Below are 17,086 nucleotides of genomic sequence, written 5' to 3'. Positions count from 1 at the left end.
TTCCAGAGCAGTGAGATAATGTTACAGCAATACAAGACCTTAGTTAGACCCCACTTGGAGTACTGTGTTCAGTTCAGGAAGAATGTGTACTACAAGAGAGAGTGCAAAGAAGATTTACAAGGATGTTGCCTGGATTAGAGAGCATCCCTTATGAGAACAGGTTGTTGAGTGAACTTGGCCTTTTCTCCTTGGAGCGACGGAAGATGAGAGGTGACCTGATAAAGGTGAATAAGATTATGAGAGGCATTGATTGTTTGGATAGCCAGAGGCTTTTTTCCCCAGGGCTGAAATGGCTAACAGGAGGGGGCGTAGTTTTAAGGTGCTTGGAAGTAGGTACAAGGGGGATGTCAGGGGTAACTCTTTCATAGAGTAATGGGTGTGTGCAATGCACTGCAGGCGATGGTGGCATGGACGGATACAATCCGGTCTTTTAAAAGACTCTTAGATAGGTACATGGAGCTTAGAAAATTAGAGGGCTATGTACTAGGGAAATTCTAGGCAGTTTACATGGTCAGCACAACATCGTAATGTGCTGTAGATGTCAATGTTCTAAATTTAGTTTGAGTCCATCTGAAAGTCAGCATTCAGTTTGGGGTACATTGTACATCTGTTTCAAAGTTGCAATTATTTCACTGAATACATTTAAGAGAAACTAAGATTTTTATTCTGGATTTGCATTGTCAGAACAGAGCTTCTGGGTGGTAATACCTGTCATCAAAATTAAGAGTGTTTAATCTAGAATACTTACAATCTAGAATGTGATGCATATAAATTTCATAATCCACATATACTAAAAACCTTGCCAGTCAAAATATCTCACATTATATTATATACAACCTTGAGATTACTTAGCAAATAGGTCTTTATCCATGGACAATTCATTCAGGCTACATTTGCATTTAGCTCTGGTTATAGTATATATACTTTAATTATAAATGCATCTTTAAATATTCTGCTTAAATAATTTTTGAAGGTTAATAGATCAGTTTTGATGAACATGACCATTGTTTTACACCATTGACAGAAACTGAAGTTTATTCAAAGTAAAATATACACAAGATAGTACATTTAATATATTTTACAAGGGAAATTAGACATACCTAGACATGAAAATAGACCGGGTTGAAGGTGGGAATCCAATAGACACTGAACCATATACAATATACACTTTTTTTGCTCTAACTGAATGCTTAAAACATTTAAATACTTCACAAATAGCTTCCATAGTACAATTAAATAGTTTCAAAATACACATCATATAATAAGTGAAAGACTATTGCAATTGGTACAATTAGCAGCAACATTACAAAGCTATACTCAAAATCGATTCCCTCCAACAATAGCAGTGGCTTCTAAAACAATCCTTTGTTTATAACTATGAGTTTAAAAAGTAACCAATAATCAGTTAGCAATTCCTTCTCCCTCCTCCCACACCAACCAAGTAGTAGTGAATTTTTTTTTAACCAAAATAATGATAATTCAGCAAATATCATGCACATTTTAAATAAAAAAGGGAAGCACGGCCAGCAAAATACTCCTGGGTCTATTCCATAGGATGGTGGAACTACTGGTTTGTATCAAGCAGCAATAAAGCTACTTATACAACTGCGGGACACACACACAGAGAAAATCTGAAATTAAAATGGGATCAAACTAGCTTGTGTCAATCTCCAGAACTTTGTTTGATTTGAGAGAAACTGAACTTTAAATTTTTTTTTTTTTAAATAAAGAATTGGGAGATTGGGGCTACATAGGGAATTGGATTTTGGCTTTCACTACAATATTAGAAAAAAAATCACATAACATACATTTAAGAACATTACTGGGGATGCCTATTAAAAAACACTGGTTCCCCATTGGCTTATTTTAACAAGACAACCATTTTTTCAATTACATTTTGGTCCTTTTTAATTTACAAATTTAGGAATAAATTTTTTTTTGATAAAAATTTGAAACTAAAGTTTTAAGGAAATCAAGAGTCTTATTCATGGTTACTTATTCCTGGTTCTGATCTTTTAGTTAAAAATACTATGTATAGCTGCTCTTTATGGTGTATTTGCCATATAAGATTTCAAAATATTTACAACCTCCCTCCCACAGCAATTTACTGTGGCCCACTTTACTCTTACTTTAAGATTGAGATATTGTATTTCAATGTCTGCTGCATTTGAAAGAGCAACTTTGAATAATTACACATCTCTGCTAGGCAGAAATAATTATGGTGAAGAAATATTAAGCAAACACAAGTATTTACACCAACATACACAGCAACCCACCCACACAAGTGCAAAATAGTGAAATACTATTTTCTCTGACAGCCAGAATCTGTTTCAGATGGTGTTTGATTTCAGTTGTTCTTCAAGCTTCAGAACATCCAAAGGTGGAATTTTCGCTACTTCAAAGAACACTCTAAAAATAAATCAAAATGAAATTAAAAATCCTTAAGAATGATGTGTATATATATAGGAGAAGAATAAGTTTTTGTAAGAGAAGGTGGAGGTAAGGAGCTAATGGCAACTCCTTTGCTTGCATCTTTGGAAACAGCTCTATTTCTATCTTTAGTATCTCCAGTTTTCCCTTTCAGGGTTCTCCTGAAGACCATGACCTAGGGTTACACGCTGACTTCAGTTCTTTGCGGGAATGGGACCCACTCTCGGGATCTCACGAATGGCTATTATTCGAGATACCAATGACGTGGCCTAGAAGATTAGTTCACCTTCGGATTTCTGAGATTTCTGAGATTTCATGGCTCTGGGCGGACTCACAGTCGGTGCCTCTGCAGGGAATTGGTGTGTCATGGGAGATGGTGGATGGAAAGCAGCGAGCTGGCTGCTGGCTGTGTGCCCAGAGACCTGAGTTATTTGGGCACAGAACTTGGAAAAATTGACGTAATGGACTTTTAACATCATAAATCAGTGAGTTGTTTGTTATGCTTCCCCCTGAAATGGAGACACCTCTTTTTCCCTTATGGGAGAGAGAGGGAGAGGGAGGGGGAGAGCGCGCGCGCGCACCTGTGGTGTGTCAAATTACCGAGTGAACAAGTAGTCTCGGGGGATACTGCAAGTCTGTGTCTTTATTGATGCTTTGCTGCACGCATTAGTGCTTGGTTGGGGGCACAGATTTTTTTTGTTGGTGGGGGGAGGGGATCGTTGCTTGCTGCCACTTACACGTGGAAGGCGGGAGCTTTATGGTTCTAACATTTAACAGTTATTCATTCCCTGGGGCACTCCTCTGTTTTTGTGGATGGTTGCGAAGAAAAAGCATTTCAGGATGTATATTGTATACATTTCTCTGACATTAAATGTACCTACCGAAACTGAAGCTGGAATTTGAATACCGTGCCCCCACTTTTTCCTCACAATATGGTTCCCAAGTCAGAGCTACATTCCAGACAGGGTTTGTGAATCAACTCAAACTTAATCATAGGACAATTTACAATGACCAATTAAACTAGCTGGTATGTCTTTTGAGTGTGGGAGAAAACCAGAGCACCCGAGTAAAACCCACCCAGTTCACAGGGAGGGCGTAGAGAGACTCCTTACAGAGCAGTGCCGGAACTGGACTCTGGAATGTTCCGAGATGTAATAGCATTGCACTAACCGCGGCACCTGGGTACAATATTCACTAAAAGTCAGTGGATTGATACATTGACAAAAGGCCAGTAACACATTGTATTACAAGATCAACATTTGGAAGTTCACAGCAATAACCTGGTGTACTAGGTTGGGCGCCCCAGCTCAGGATACATATAGGCCTTGAAGAAGGCACAGTACAGGATAATGAGAAGGTGGGGGGGGGGGGGGGGGGTAATGGATTAAGTAGAGAGCAGACGGAGTTCTTTAAAATGAAAATCTGAAATAATCTATTGTGCAAGCCACGTGAAGGGTTGCGGCCTTTAGGCCGTACAAACAAGAGCTTGAGAAGCATTTGTCTTGCAAAGGGTAGTGCAAATGTGAAGTTATCATGTATGACAATTGTGTGCATGCTAGGTCAATAGTCTTGATTTTTGGTAAATGTGTTAGAGATACCCCTTAAACACAAACCCTTCAACTTGATCTTAGTGACTCCCTTCTGTAGCAATACAACTACAAATCAGAATTACATAGCTTTATTTTAAATTAAAATGCCATCATGCCTCAACCTCAAAACGTCACCAGGTAAGATGCATCATAAGGTGGAAGTCCCCAGGGCCTGATGGGATATAGTGAGAGGCAAGAGAAGAGATGGAGATATTGCTCAAAACCCCAGCAATGTTCTCTCTGGCCACAGAAGCCCTGGAGGACTGCAGAGTAGCTAACATTGTTCCACTATTCAAGAAGGGAACCAGGAATAATCCTAGAAACTATAGAGCAATGAGTCTCATATCAGTGGTCAGGAAGTTACTGGAGAGAATTCTTAGGGACAGGATTTATGAGTATTTAGAAAACCATGGTCTAACTAGCAACCGCCAGCGTGGCTTTGTGTATGGCAAGTCGTCTCTTACTAAATTGACAGTTTTGTGATAAAGGTAGAGCTTTGGATTTTAGAAAGGCTTTTGACAAAGTCCTTCATAGGAAGCTCATCCAGGAGATTAACACGCATGGGATCCATGGCGAATTGGCTGTATGGATTCAGAACTGGTTGTCCTTAGACGACAGAGGGTAGGAGTTGTATGGACTTATTCTAGCTGAAGGTCTGTGAATAGTGGTGTTCTGCAGGGATCTGTACTGGAAGTGTGCGGCTTGAACCTGGGTGAAAATGTAGATGAATGGGTTAACTAAGTTTGCAGATAACATGAAGATTGGTTGTGCTGCTGAGTGGAGAAGACCGGCAAAGCAGGGAGCAGAATATACATCAGTTATAGATGTCAATGGAGAAATGGCAGATGGAGTTGAACTCGGCTGAATGAGAAGTATTGCAGCTTGGTAGGTCAAACGTAAAGAGACAGTATATTGTTAAGGACCAGACCCTCAACAGCAATGATGAGCAAGGGAATCTTGGGGTCAAAGGTTATAGCTCTGAAAGTGGCTACGCAGGTTGATAGGGTGGTTAAGGTGGCATATGTCTTGCTTGCCTTTAATAGTGGAGGCATAGGGTTGAAAGGTCACAGAGTTAGGTTGCAGCTTTATAAAACTCTAGCTAGACTGTATCTGGATTATTGCCTACATTTCTGATTGCCCCACAACGTAAAAGGCTTTGGAGAGGATGCAAAAGCGGTTTACTGCGATGTTGCCTGGATGGGAGGGCATGTGCTACAAGAGATTGGATAAGCTTGGGTTGTTTTCTCTGGCGTGGCTGAGGGGAGATTTGATAGAGGTTTAAGAAGCATAGATAGAGTAGACAGACAGTATCTCTTTCCCCAGGGTTGAAATGTCCGTTACCCGAGAGCATGCATTTAATGTGAGAGGGGGTCACTTCGAAGGAGATGTGAGGCACAAGTTTTTCTTTTTTTCCCCGAATACAAACAGAGTGCTGGGTGCCTGGGGTGGTGGTTGAGGCAGATACATTAGGGATTTCTGAGATGTTTAGATAGGTGCATGAAAGTAAGGAAAAAAAGGATATGGAGATTGTGTAGGGAAAAGAGATTAGTTAGCGATTTCATTACTACTTTAATTAGTTTGACACAACATTGTGAGCTGAAGGGCCTGTTCCTATGCTGTACTCTTCAACGTTCTATTCCCATCACTATTATACTTTAAGGTAACAGCATACAATTAGATTCTTACTTGTGATCATACTTGTACCGCACGGCTTTCAGCTTTTCATCTGGTTTGCTGTAAAGCAGAAGGTTCAGTCTCCTCATCAGCGAGTGCAAATCAGCGACCTGGTATCCGGTGTAAAATTGCAGAGTTGGAGTCTGAAAGACAAAAACCACTTTTTCTGAATGCACTGCTGTTTAAGTGCACTGTGGGTTGATCGAGTGAACTTATTTACTCATCCCATCCTCAAATGTGTATTGTAAATTTTAAAATGTAAGTTGGATACATGGTGACATGCATGTTGGAGTTCAAAGGCTTAGCACAATTGTTGTTGGAAATCGAGCCTGCTATCTTCTAACAGTAGTAATTATGGAGAAGTACAAGGTATAGACAAACCGCTAGTTGAAGGAGAAAAATTAAACTAGGAACATCTATCTCCTATGCCAGTACTTAGCTCAGAGCATCAGAGGAGACCCACTTGGTCAAAAATGACAGGAAAGAGGAGGAGAGAAACACCATCTGTAACTAGTAATAAACAATAACTAGCACTTACCCATCCTCCAAGATCTTTCATTTTGAGGGCCAATAACAGGCAAGATGCAGCCAACTTCGAGGCACTTTCCCAGATAAACTCGTATTCCTGCAGAGTTAGCTCACAGATATAGCGGGCAAGAGTCAGTGTCTCAAGGTTGGCTCTGGCACACTGAAAATATTAATATTCAGATTGTGAGGAACAATATACAGAATAGTTTGGCAGAGCACCACGAAAACCTAAATTGTACTTTTCAACCACTACAAATGAGCAGATACAAGTTGCTCTGCTGATTCTTTGAAAATAGAGGTATGACGAAAGTCAATTGACCGTTTTGTTTCTATAGTATTTCAATCTATTTAGTTTCCATAACTAATGTTCCTTTTGATAAAGGAGTAGCTCTGCCAGGAAAGATGATCATATATCATTTGGAGATCTACCCTTTGGACTAACTGACCTCTCTCTCTACACATCAATATTTTTCTCAGAATTATTCTTTACCTCCCTAACCATGGAAATAGAACGAATAATTTTGACAAGGTGGTCACACAACTACATCTCAGAAATAGTTAGTGCTTTGACAAGGAGAAAACTAATGTATTGTGATTAAGGTGAGAAACAATTTTCTATTAATACAAAGTGATCAACCTTTGCATATCTCCTCAAGAACCGATAGGCCACTGGAACATTGATGTCAAACTTCAGCGTTCGGAGGATGTTCACTTCCATTGAAAGCAGTTCTTCCCTTTGGTACGCGTCATCACAAATGTACAAGAAATCATCGACACAGGGAGGGCACCGCTCCTGAAAAAGATGCAGAATTATACCAGATACAGACCTTTCATTCAAACTCATCTACTCTAGACAACGCTCAACCAATGCTCCTTTAGTTATTCTTAATCCTAATCTAATAGCATAGTCCCTTATTCTCTCCTTACTTGAACTTGCCCGGGCTCCCCTTAAACACATCTATATTATCCACTTCACCATGGTGTCAAGCACTTACTATTCAATGGGTAAATTGGTTTCTCCCAAATCCCCTATGGAATTTTTGATAACCGTCTTATACTTTCTCCACAAGTGGAAACACTATATATATCAACTATCAAAAACTTATTATTTGTGTTAGGGTGGATGCAGAGAGAATGTTCCCACTTGCATTCGCTGTCATCTCTTGAAGATCTTTGTATCCTTTTTATAACTGGGCAACCACAACTGAATAGTGCTCCATTCTTTCCTCATGTTTAAATATACTCTTGATTCCAAAGTCCAAAACAATAATATAAATTGCGAACAGAGTCACTGTACTGATTCCTGTGTAACATCACTACCAACTTTCTTCAATTATTAATAATTACTTTTAACTCCCTTTTTCTGCCTCTTCTCCTGAAGCCAGCTATCAGCACATTGTTACTTTCCTCTTTACCCCTCACCTAGCTCTTTATTCTGATTATATTTAAAAGTCTAATTGTTCTGTACCTCAATGAAAGGCCCTTTAAAAACTAGGTAGATTGTATTTACTGTATTACAGTATTTTTCAATACTTCAAATAGTTTTAATCAAGTATAGCCTCTTGAAATCCATGCCATTTTGCTTACTACTGATTTTAAGTTGTCTATCGTTCTACAATTTCCTTACAACTATGCCATGTATAATGTACTTTCCAATTCTGTGCACCAGTAGTAGAGAGTGCAAATCTATTGTGCAGTGGATGTTGAACAACATTGAGCTTTAATCAGATTTATTACTTCTTTTGACTATTTCCTTACTAATTGGAACAATATGAGATGTTCAGATATCAGAATCCTTTGTTATCGCCAAGTATGAGGACACATACAGGGAATTTGATGCCGGTTTCCCTGAGCGCTCTCTGTACAGAATTAAAAGCAAACAAAAACAATAGTGCAAATAATCATAAACTATATACAATGAGGTCCACCTCATTGAATGTACGGGTGGACTTGATTTATAATAGACTAAAACTCAAGTGCTTATAAGACTATTGGCATAATAGAAACTGTTCTTGTACCTATTTGTCCTGGCATACAGTGATCTAAAGCGCCTACCAGAAGGAAGGAGTTGGAACAGGTGATGTCCAGGGTGTGATGGGTCTACAATAATGCTGCTAGCTCACTTCCTGACTCTAGATGCATATAAGTCCTGGATCAAGGGCAGCTTCACACCAATAATCCTTTCCACAGCCCTGACGGTTCTTTGGAGTCTATTCTTGTCTTGTTTGGTAGCTGATCCAAACCAGACAGTGATGGACGAACAGAGAACAGACTGGATTATTCCTGAATAGAATTGAATCAGCAGCTCCTGAGGCAGGTTGTACTTCCTGAGTTAACGTAGGAAATACAACCTCTGCTGAGCTTTTTTGATAAGAGTGTCCGAGTTGGGTGTCCGCTTCAGGTCCTGGCAGATTGTAACACCCAGAAATCTGAAGGTCTCCACAGCAGACACAATACTGTTGAGTATAGTGAGTGGGGGGAGTATTGGGGGGCTCCTCCTGAAGTCCACTGTCATCTCCACAGCCTTGAGCGTATTTAGCTCCAGATTGTTCTGACCACACCAGAGGGCCAGCCGTTCCACCTCCCGTCTGTATCACCGTCTCGGATAAGGCCAATGACAGTTGTATCATCTGCAAACTTCAGGAGTTTAACAGATGGGTCCTGTGAGGTGCAGTCATTAGTGTAAAGGGAGAAGAGCAGTGGGGAGAGCACACATCCCTGGGGACATCGGTACTGATTGTCCGGGTGCTAGAGATGATGCTCCCCAGCCTCACTTGCTGCACCCTGTCAGTCAGGAAGCTTGTGATCCACTGACAGATGGCGGGGGAGACAGTAAGCTGGGTGAGTTTGGAGTGGAGGATTTCTGGGACAATGGTGTTAAACACCGAGATGAAGTCAAGAAACAAGACCCTCACAGAAGTTCCTGGGTTGTCGAGTAGTTGTAGAATGTAATGCAGTCCCATGTTGACTGCATCATCCACTGACCTATTTGCCCGATAAGCAAACTGCAGGGGGTCCAGCAGGGGGCCTATGATGTCCTTCAGGTGAGCCAACACTAGTCTGTCAAAGGACTTCATGACCATGGATGTCAAAGCAATAGGCCTGTAGTCATTTATTCCCTCGATAGTGGGTTTCTTAGAGACTGGAATGATAATGGAGCGCTTGAAGCAATGAGGGTCTTCACACAGCTCCAGTGATCTATTGAAGATCCGTGTGTAGATGGAGGCCAGCTGATCAGTGCAGGTCTTCAGGCAGGAGGGCGACACACCGTCTGGGCCTGAAGCCTTCCAGGTCTTCCGCCTCCGGGACAGCTGACTCACCTCTCTCTCACAGATCCTAAGTGCAGGTACAAGGGAGTTGAAGGGAAGGGGGGTAGGGGGAGCAGTTTTTGTAATGTGGGGTGAGAAGGCGGATACTAAGATGTCAGGGTGATGGATGATGGGGGTTGCAGGTAGGTCTGTGTTTTGGCTGGGGGGTGGGGGGGATGAAGGTGTCGAATCTACAATAAAACTTGTTCAGATCGTCAGTCAGTTGATGGTTCTCCACAACCTAAGGGAATGGTTTCTTGTAGCTGGTGATCTCTTGGAGCCCCTTCCACACTGACACTGGGTCGTTGTCTGAAAACCTGCTTTGCAGTTTTCCAATGTAGCGCTTCTTCACTGCCTTAATCTCCCTTGTCAGTGTGTTCCTGGCTCGTTTGTACAGAATCCTGTCCCCTCTTCTGTACGCCTCCTCCTTCTCCCGACGAAGCTGCCTGAGTTGTGATGTGAACCAGGACTTGTTGTTATTGAATGTGCAGAAGGTTTTTGTTGGAATGCACATGTCTTCACAAAAACTGATGTATGAGGTCACGGTGTCAGACAGATCATGAAGATTTGTAGCTGCAGCCTCAAAGACACTCCAATCCGTGCAGTGGAAACAGGCCTGAAGTTCCAGCTTTGACTCGTTGGTCCATCTCCTGACTGTCCTGACAACAGGCTTAACCGATCTTAGTTTCTGCCTGTATGTCGGGAGAAGGTGAACCATGCAGTGGTCAGAGAGACCCAAGGCTGCCCCTGTAACAGAGCGATATGCATCCTTTATTGTCGTGTAGCAGTGGTCCAGTATGTTAGTGTCTCTGGTGGGACACTTAATATGTTGTCTAAATTTTGGCAATTCGTGGCCAAGGTTTGCCCTGTTAAAATCACCAAGAGCAATGAGCAAGCAGTCTGGATATTTATTCCCCACTTCAGTTATCTGGTCAGCCAGGTGTTGTAGCGCTTCCCCGACGCAGGCCTGAGGTAGAATGTAGACGCCGACCAGAATAAATGAGGAGAACTCCCGTGGTGAATAAAACGGTCTACAGTTTGTAAGAATTGTCTCTAGATGTGGACTACTTGATTTTCCTAACACCGTGACCTCCGTGCACCAACCTTCGTTTATGTAGAAACAGATTCCGCCTCCTCTCCCTTTCCCCGAGAGACCCGCATCTCGGTCCGCTCGGAAGAGTTGGAATCCCGGAAGTTGTAGTGAGTTGTCTGGGATGTGCTCACCCAGCCAAGTTTCAGTAAAGCACACGGCGGCGGATCTGGAAAAGTCGCCGCGGGTTTTATTGAGTAGTGGCTGCTCATCCATCTTGTTGAGAAGAGAGCGGACACTTGCCAGGTGAATCGACGGGAGCGCAGATCGAAATCCCCGCCGTCTCAGTTTAATGAGCTTGCTTCCTCGACGGCCTCTCACACGCAGGCCAGTCAGAGCTGCTGCAGCACCTCGGACCAAAACCTCCGTAAAACTATCCATAAGTGGTGCAGAACAGTTGGTGGCAAATTCACTAATCTTTAGAAGCTCCTCTCTGCTGTATGTAATCAGAGTGGAATCGCAGGAAACAGGGTAAATCAGGAAAAACAGCAACAGTACCAGAGAGCGCAGTACTGTGGCAGCCATCTGCGGTGCCACCTTGATTTACCTCCTCCCTGTTACACGACACCTGATATCATAAGCCACCTATTTGGTATGATTTGGAAATTTAACATAATTAAGCAGATCTCTCCTTTGATTACAACTTGTTTAGCCAAATTTCAGGTGCTAGAAAATACCTTTCTCATTGTACTGAACTATATGATCATCACTTACAACCTCTTCCTTCACTCCCAAGGACAGCATAGTGGAACAGCTCAAAGCCCGTGCTTCATAGCTACAGAAACTTGAGATCAGTCATGCCCTCTCACGCCGTGGAGTTTGCATGTTCTTCTTGTGACAACTGAGGTTTCCTCCCACTGTCCCCTCCCCCACAAAACAGGTGCAAGCTGGTTGGTTAATTGATCATTGTAAACTGTCCCTAGTGTCTGGGTGAGGAGGAGGGGGGAATTGATAGGAATGTGGGGAGAAAATACTGATTAAGAGCAGGATTAGCATCCAAAAAGTGCTTACTGGACAGTGGAAACTCAGTGGGCCATATGGACAGTTTTTCTGTGGTCTCTCTATGACTTTACCTGAAAGTATAGCTTGAATAGAAACTTTGGTATAACATGATGTTATATAATAGTCTAATCAGGCTGCTGTCAACTGTTTCAATACATTGGATAAAATTGCCCTGATGCCATTTCCTTAATGATAGATTCTAACATTTTCAATAGGTATGTTTAATGTCAGAGAGATGTATAAAATATACATCCTGAAATTCTTCTTCTCCAGTACTTATACAGAATAGGGGGAAAAAAAGAAAAGATCCAAATTCATTCAAAAACAATGCAAGAAACAAGATGAAGTGTGCTTACGTCAAATTTTGCTGCAATAAGGATGGCAGTGGAGCCAAGCAGCTGCAGTGTTTCCCTCATGCACACAGCCTTTGCCAGATAATGGTCCACCAGCTTCACCGCCAGGTACAGCGTCTCATGGTTCAACTCAAAATTTTCCTGAATACAAAGGAGCTCACATCAGCAAGTTATTATGCAACATTATGCAAACCTATACAGTTATGCTCGGCACTGCCTGGTACACAACAGCAATAACCTTCAGGTATACTGTTTAAGACACGAGTAGTTGACAATAGTTACTACAGGAGCTGAACTGCTGACTTAGATCCATAAAAGGGAGAAAGCAGCAAAAAAAAAAAAAAAAAAAAAAACTGTTGGATTAACGCTGTTCAAAACTTCATGGAATCCACAAGTATATAGAGATTAAACCAAGCCAATCTTTTTTTTTTGAAAAAAAAGCAGAACAGGCATGTTCTGTACTCCAAATCAACAAAGAAGGTTAATAGGTATTGCTTATATGGACTTCTAGAAGACATCGAACAAAGTTCCTAAAGAGCAACTTCATTTACATTTTATGGGATTAATCAAGTTATAAAAGGGACTACTGGATGAACAGAAATCAGAAAGAGGCCTTTGTTGGTGAAGCCATGGATTTATGTTGAAGCATCAAGTTACACTAATGGCAGTATTGAGGGGGATTCAAGGTCTACCCCTCCTGCGTGTCTACCCATACAACCAGCTCACAGCTCTTCCTTTTGAAGCTGATGTGAAACGTACTTGGTTACACCAATCTCAATTACCACATACATATTTGTGAATAGATAAAGATTTGTTTTGATTATCACTCTTTATGATCTCAGGAAGTCCCAAACACTAAGACTACATTTATCTGAAATGTGACTCCATTTCAAGCGTAGAAATTGTTATAGTGGAAACTTGTGCATTAATTGACTAACAAAGATCCATTTCTTTTGACAGGCAACGTTGGCTGAGGAGTACATATTGGACAGGACATGGGAAACAACACCTTCTTGCAGGTAGCATTAGGTTAACCCAAGAGAACAGATGAAGCAGAGGCCCCATTCAAAAGATTGTGGCAGGTCCTCAGTTAACCTCTGTTAAGGGGAGTTAACCCAAATGTGTATGTTCTAGCCTCAAGAATGTAACTTTCATCTTCCGCACTGAAAGCTGTGGATTTGAGTGCTACCAAGCGACAACTAAGAATGTGATGCAGCAAATATGAGATTTGCTGGTAAACTTAATACCAAGGTGAGGGGAGTTGTTTGGTTCATTTAGGGGCATGGATGAAGAGTGTATTACAGCTAATGCCATAAATGAAGCCTGAAGATAGCCATAACTCTCAAAATAACTAGGTGAAAAATCTTTTAATTGCAATTAATTTCTCTGAAAATGTCAAATCTACTACCCTTATCATCTTCTAAATATATTTCTCATGAAATGTAAAAGTTAAAGCAATCAGAGGCAGGATGTTATAAAAAAAACCCTCTGTCCTGCTGAAGGGTGTCAGCCTGAAACATCAACTGTACTTTTCTACCCATAGATGCTGCTGAGTTTCTCCAGCATTTTGTGTGTATTGCTCAGATTTCCAGTATCAGCAGATATTCTCTTGTATGTTATAAAGAAAATGGCTTTGTGGTATACACTTCTGTCCTAAAGGAGAGCGCAGTTCCCACCCAGAAGGCAGCACGAAAACAAAAGAATCAGGCTTCATTTATCAAGCTGTTCTCAATATACCATACAGCTTTGGTAACTCAATTAACACAGCTGGTATAGGGGATAAAATGGAGCCAACTTGCCTCAAACTCACCACAGAAAAAAATACATATAACTTTGAAGATGAATAATGTACCAACCTGTACTTCGACCATCCAGTCCACCAAGATTGCCCTCATTTCAATATTCAGGTCAGGCTGCTTTTCCATATAGCCTTTCAGAACAAATTTCTCCTGCCAGGCATACAAGGAACATTATTATGGACTGGATCACAGTGGTCAATTTGAACACATGCACACCTGCAACTGGATTTTTGCGAAATGTTAAAAAAAAAATTGCGCCTAGCACCGGTTCATACATTAACTTATAACGTAGCCAGAAGCCCAACTTTCTTTTTGATAAAACAGGTGTAACTCCAGCAAATGTTGCTCTGCAATTCTTAGGAGACAAAACCTATCAATAGTCTTTGAGGAAAAGCCAGGACAGTTTTTAAAGCACTGTTGGTAACCAAGCGTGTTTTCTGCAAGTCCAGAAAAAATCTCCATTTTGGAGATCAGAATACCCTCCCCCCACTGCCCCACACATCCCATTTGTTCCCTATGCACATAGGAATACACTCTCAATCAGACAGAGTTGGAAAGGAAAGTGTCAAAAACTGTCAGGGCAAACCATAAACATTTATGTTTCTTGGCTGAAATTCCAACCCTGGTTCCTGTTGCTGGCTGAGCCAACTACATCAGGACATCAATCTAGTGTTCGTCCAAAGAACAACAAATCTCAGCTTCCTTTTTGCTCATTTCCTGTTGCCCAAATGATATCATAGCAGAATGAATGATTTCTTTCCCTTGAGCAAACTTTAAGGCCTGCCACTAATAAGCAGTACTAACAGATAACAGAAATGCCACACAAAGGAGCATTTGACTTCTTCAGCAGTTGCAATCAGACCACAGATCATTTCATGACCAAATCTATTGTATTCATTTATTCACTCAACAATTACTTAAATAAGTCGCACCACAAAAGATAACAAATACCAATTCTCAAATTTCTATGCAGTATGACAGCTTTTCCATGTTCACAGGAAAGCTACGCTCCACAAAAGTTGGATTTTACCATAATTTACAGTATTAATAACCCTATTATAATCCAGATATTTTACCAGTTTGTGTTTTCAAAAAATCAACTTAAGAAAAAAAACTTGCTGCTGGAACTTTTGTGGTACAATTGCCAAAACAGATGGGCCTTAAAGTTCTCAGTAGAATGCTCTTGCCTCACATCTTTATATTCAAAACAGTCTTCAATGGCAAAATAAGAGCACGGAACATTAAAGGAAGGCGAGAAGAAATAGAAAGGACAAGGAAAAATAAACTGCTATTATAAATCAGGAAGCTGTAACAACCTTGCTGCAAAATCTGAAAGATCAGTAGCTTTTGGAACAGGGAGGAACTTTCTAGGTCTTACAAGATAACTTACCTCCCGGTCCTTCATATAGTCAAAAATATCCTTTGCATAGATTGCGTTCAGGAATGGGTCCCTCAGATTCTCCTCATCAACATCATCAAAGACAGGAGGCTACAAAGTAAATTAACTTAATTATTTTTCTTTTCTAGAATAGAGGCCATTGCTCATTAAATAGTCAAGAGCGCACCACATCAATTGATTTATTTTGTGTTGCTCTGGATTTCCAGCGTCTGCAGAACATCTTGTGTCTGTAATGGTTTCCCCCTCCCACTACAAAAGAAATAGTAGTTGATTAACATAGTTATTGCTTATGTTATTAATTAGGCCTGTAATATCTGCTAAATTGAATAGGTAATAAATGCATGTGAACTTCAAAGTCCATGTACTTGTTGGATTAAAATATTGTGTTGCTGCATTGTTACAAATAATTTTGCTTTTAAAATTCACCTGATGACTCATATCCACTTTCAATCTCATCTTCACAACCAATTTGTGTATTTACCAAGGCAATATCTGAAAACACTTGTACTTATGAAAAGTTATGGCTTTAATAACTCTTATTTAAAACTTTCTGAATTGTTCTGTTAAAAAGATATACAAAATATACCAGAAATAAAAGCATTTCTGTATAGAGATCATAACGAATTGTGCGCAGGCTGGAAGCCCAGTGAGCCAGTGGCCATTCATAATTGTAGAATGTACAAGCCACCGAGAAACAGTTTTGAAATGCTGGTCTTTGGAATTAAGGAAGCAGCATGTTCTCCATTTAGATTACCAGTACAGGCACATTCATTCCCAAGGAATGAAACTGGAACCATGCTTCAATGAAATCTAAATTTCATAGAAATTAGAAAATTAAATTCACTTTACTTGCAAATGAGAATATGCAAGAAGCACAAATGCCACTTCTGGATGATGATTAAAGCCCTTATTGAAAAAAAACAGGTTAAAAAAAAACAACAGTCAAGCAGAACTTTAAGATTAAACTATTAGCAATGAACTTAATTTGAATCTGTGCCTGAAGTAGCATAATAAGAAGAAATCTAATGCTGAGCAAAAACTGTACAATACAAATCTGAATAAAACTTCAAGGTGCAAGTGGTTCTACCGGTTTCAAACACTACCCTTTTACTTGATTAGACATGCCTGTTTGAGTAGCTGTTTGTGCAGTATGGACAACAAACTGGCTTCATATGGGCCATCACCTCACTTAAATCTGCTGGGCTTTGTGGCAGAGAAAATCTGCATCATGTTTACCTGCACATCTGCTGACTTGTCCACAACATCTGACTTTTCCTCAGGGGCTTCTGGTGTCTTGGGCTTCACCTCCTTTGCATTGTCAAGATGCTCCTGAGGGACTTTGCATCCTCTACTGAAGGAAGAAAGGGGAAAGGAGACACATTTAATATCATCGTGGCTTGCTTAATAGATTAAAAACATGTCATGGATGATCCCTTAAAACAATGTTAATACCACAAAGATGGCACCTAGGAAGAGTTTAACTTCAAAGTGGAATCCCAACATCAAACTCCCTTGATAAGGAATCTTATCAAAATAATCAAAAATACTCTGCACAGAAAGTTTAAGAGTTACTCGAGTAAATAAATATGATTTTGTAAGCCATTTTTGGATATAAAGTGTCCAGCAACTAATGTATTTAACACTAGCTTAATCACAGGGCAGTTTCGAATGACCAATTAATCTTCTAACAGGTACATCTCTGAACGGTGGGAGGAAACCCACGGGGTTACACGGGCAGAAAGTACAAATTTCTTATAGATGGTACCGGAATTGAACTCTGAAATGCCTCAAGCTGTAACAGCATCACACCAACTGCAATGCTACTATGGCACCCTTGTATCAGAACTTGTAAAAAGTAGGATACTTTGCTCCTGAGTAGATGTACTTTTATAAGAAAGTCAACAGAAAGAGTGA

General features: G+C 40.6%; 1 protein-coding gene across 2 annotated transcripts in view; it reads right to left on the bottom strand.

Moving 5' to 3' along the window:
• Positions 1–641: 641 nt before the first annotated feature.
• Positions 642–17,086, bottom strand: part of ccnb3 (cyclin B3) — a 30,775-nt gene continuing 14,330 nt past the window's right edge. The window contains exons 5-12 of one of the 2 annotated variants that reach the window (XM_073058237.1): positions 16,409–16,523; positions 15,164–15,262; positions 13,831–13,923; positions 11,978–12,115; positions 6,859–7,014; positions 6,232–6,381; positions 5,706–5,836; positions 642–2,409 (exon numbers count right to left, since the gene is read on the bottom strand). In XM_073058237.1, the coding sequence (XP_072914338.1) occupies positions 2,331–2,409; positions 5,706–5,836; positions 6,232–6,381; positions 6,859–7,014; positions 11,978–12,115; positions 13,831–13,923; positions 15,164–15,262; positions 16,409–16,523 (961 nt within the window). In that variant the 3' untranslated portion in view covers positions 642–2,330. The remainder of the gene's footprint in view (positions 2,410–5,705; positions 5,837–6,231; positions 6,382–6,858; positions 7,015–11,977; positions 12,116–13,830; positions 13,924–15,163; positions 15,263–16,408; positions 16,524–17,086) is intronic. The other variant, XM_073058238.1, reaches the window with a different exon arrangement.

This window comes from Hemitrygon akajei, chromosome 10, assembly GCF_048418815.1.
Source record: "Hemitrygon akajei chromosome 10, sHemAka1.3, whole genome shotgun sequence".
Taxonomy (NCBI): Eukaryota; Metazoa; Chordata; class Chondrichthyes; order Myliobatiformes; family Dasyatidae; genus Hemitrygon; species Hemitrygon akajei.
Note: the sequence above shows the minus strand (reverse complement) of the source record. Positions and strands in the feature narration are given on the sequence as shown.